The sequence below is a fragment of the Zea mays genome, chromosome 4, assembly GCF_902167145.1.
Source record: "Zea mays cultivar B73 chromosome 4, Zm-B73-REFERENCE-NAM-5.0, whole genome shotgun sequence".
NCBI lineage: Eukaryota > Viridiplantae > Streptophyta > Magnoliopsida > Poales > Poaceae > Zea > Zea mays.
Window position 1 is genome coordinate 234,129,532 of NC_050099.1, and position 2,326 is coordinate 234,131,857.

The window sequence follows — 2,326 nt, forward strand, 5'->3', positions numbered from 1 at the left end:
TATTCTAAATATTATTATTTTACTATACAAAATTTGTTAAACCTGACATGCTTTGATTCTTCAAGAAAATTGAAATGGCTTGTAATATAGAGTGGTTGGAACGGAGTGAGCTGGTACATGTAACCTGCGCGTACACTCAGGGCTGAGATTAAATGTCTTTTCTATCATTATCGTTATCATTACAATATAGAGATAACCTAGCTGACTCATGCATGGCAGACGAGGTGAAACCGATATAGAAGAATGATTGAACTAGTATAAATTAAGTATGAACTTAACAACAAAAACCCACAGCATTTAGTAGCCTTCCTGTGTTGAACTTTTATATATATGGTTGATGTTATGGTTGGCTTGTGTGAATCGGACGTCGGATCGATGAACTTTGTGATGAACATGCTCCATGTGATTGCTAGCGGTGAATAGAATCAGATTTTACAGACAGAACCGAATACAATTTGAACCAGTTGGGTTCTGTTGTTTACTATGGAGGACTAGTACCATCCTGTGGATTGGCCAGCATATGCATGTATAGTAGAGACGACGTACTAGCTCTCATTACATTTATTCAACAAATCAAACTAAAGACTCACGAGTCGCGCGTGCAGCATAAATTAATATATATATAGTCGATGTTGTATGTGTCATCTGCACCTCTCTATGCTGATGTCCAGACAACTATAGCGCTGCTGTAGATTGTTCATCCCCATGCATCCTTTCTCTTCTTTGTCTAGTTCCCCCCGCCGGATAAGCGAATCAACTTTTGGCGCGCCTTTTCCTTCAGCTCATCCTTTTGGTGCTGAAACGCCTCTATGATGAATTCCACTGGAGAGGGGACATGCGGCGTAGGATTCTTGCTCCACTGCGCCCCCGGAAATTGATGATGATGGCTAGGCATGGAGTTGGAGATGCCAGGGATGAAATGCGCCGGCCCTTCCTCGTTTTTATGCCGAGCTTGCGCAGGGAGACCTCTAGCAGCGTGCACATGCCGCACAGGTGGGTGTGGATCTTCCTGGGCTTTGGCGACGCTCCAGCCTGGGAACTCCTGTTCGGCCGGAACGCCATTTCCTCCTCTTCCAGCCATGGTCCGGCGAAAACCTGCTTCATTATTACAGCAGGCCACTTATATGAGTATGAGTTGAACTAGAGATGACATCTCTTAATCTGCAGAAACTAAATAGGCACTATCTAATAACAAGAAGAGAAAAAAATATAATTGTCTGATCTTGTATATCACTACCGGACACAGTTGTTTTGCCGACTGTCGAGTGCTTCAGTTACTCGACAAAACCCAGAAAACAATCGGTAAACCTTCTGACGCTCGGCAAAGAGATTGTTTTGATCTTCTTGCAAATTAAACACCCCGCATGCATAATGAATCACAAAGTTTACAGATCCAAGTTTTGTCTAGTTACCTGCAGCTTCTTTCAGAAGAGGGAGACGTGTGCTGCTTAGCACGAATTAAACCAGTCGATTGACGATGGTACTCTGCTCTCAACCTTAGGATGGTACGTGCTTAGCTTGGTGGTATTATATAGCTTCGAGTGAAGCGAGAACGAAGAAGCCTCCGTTTGGTCGTACTCTCTCTCTCTATTGGTTGTAGACCAAGTCTCAAGTCAATGCAAGGAGGGGGTCGGGATCCGACAGGGCAGTACGCGTTTTTTTATATTTATACGAACTTCTCAAGATTTGTTTGAAAGTTTCCACGGAGTAGTTATAGCAAACTATTTAAAAAACCTTTTTCTAAATTAAACCAATGACCTTATGGTAGCGTGATGTTTGCTTTGTGTTGTTTCGTGTTGCGAGGGAGTAAAGTTTTTAAATGTGTTCGTAATTAATTTTTATTCATCTCTCTTGGAACTTGTCTAAAATCTTCTTCCTACGCTCTAAATTGTTTCTTGTGTTCATTGTGCATCAACCTTATCTCTAAAATCTTACCAGTTGTTTTTTTTCAGTACCTTATTTCTTTTATGGGAAATTTGGATCCATACCATTAAAAGATCACCACTTTGGATCCATACCATTACTATCTCACTTACATGTGGGTCCACATGAGTCAATGACATGTGGGGTCCATGGTATATATCTAAAGTTTGGATCTTTTAATGGTATAGATCCAATTGTTCCTTCTTTTATCTGTGAGCGTATACTAATGTTTGAGATAGACTCAAATGATTTTTCTTGAACTCCAAATATTATATTTGAGTTTCTCATCTCCCAAAATTTCTCTAGAAAGTTTTAGATTTTTTTTTTGAGATTCTTGAGCATTTTTCGTTGCCTTATGCTAAATCTGGAATTATTTTAATGTTCAATTTCGGAAATTCCGAAA

The 2,326-nt window shown here is 40.3% G+C and overlaps 1 protein-coding gene across 2 annotated transcripts; it reads right to left on the reverse strand.

The window, feature by feature from the left end:
* Nucleotides 1–381: 381 nt before the first annotated feature.
* Nucleotides 382–1,560, reverse strand: LOC100277448 (uncharacterized). Of its 2 annotated transcripts, none has more exons than XM_023302186.1 (2): nucleotides 1,413–1,560; nucleotides 382–1,098 (listed from the first exon to the last, which is right to left on the reverse strand). In XM_023302186.1, the coding sequence occupies exon 2, from the start codon at nucleotides 1,079–1,081 to the stop codon at nucleotides 728–730; it is 354 nt and encodes a 117-aa protein (XP_023157954.1). In that variant the 5' UTR covers nucleotides 1,082–1,098; nucleotides 1,413–1,560; the 3' UTR covers nucleotides 382–727.
* Between the last annotated feature and the right edge of the window lie 766 nt (nucleotides 1,561–2,326).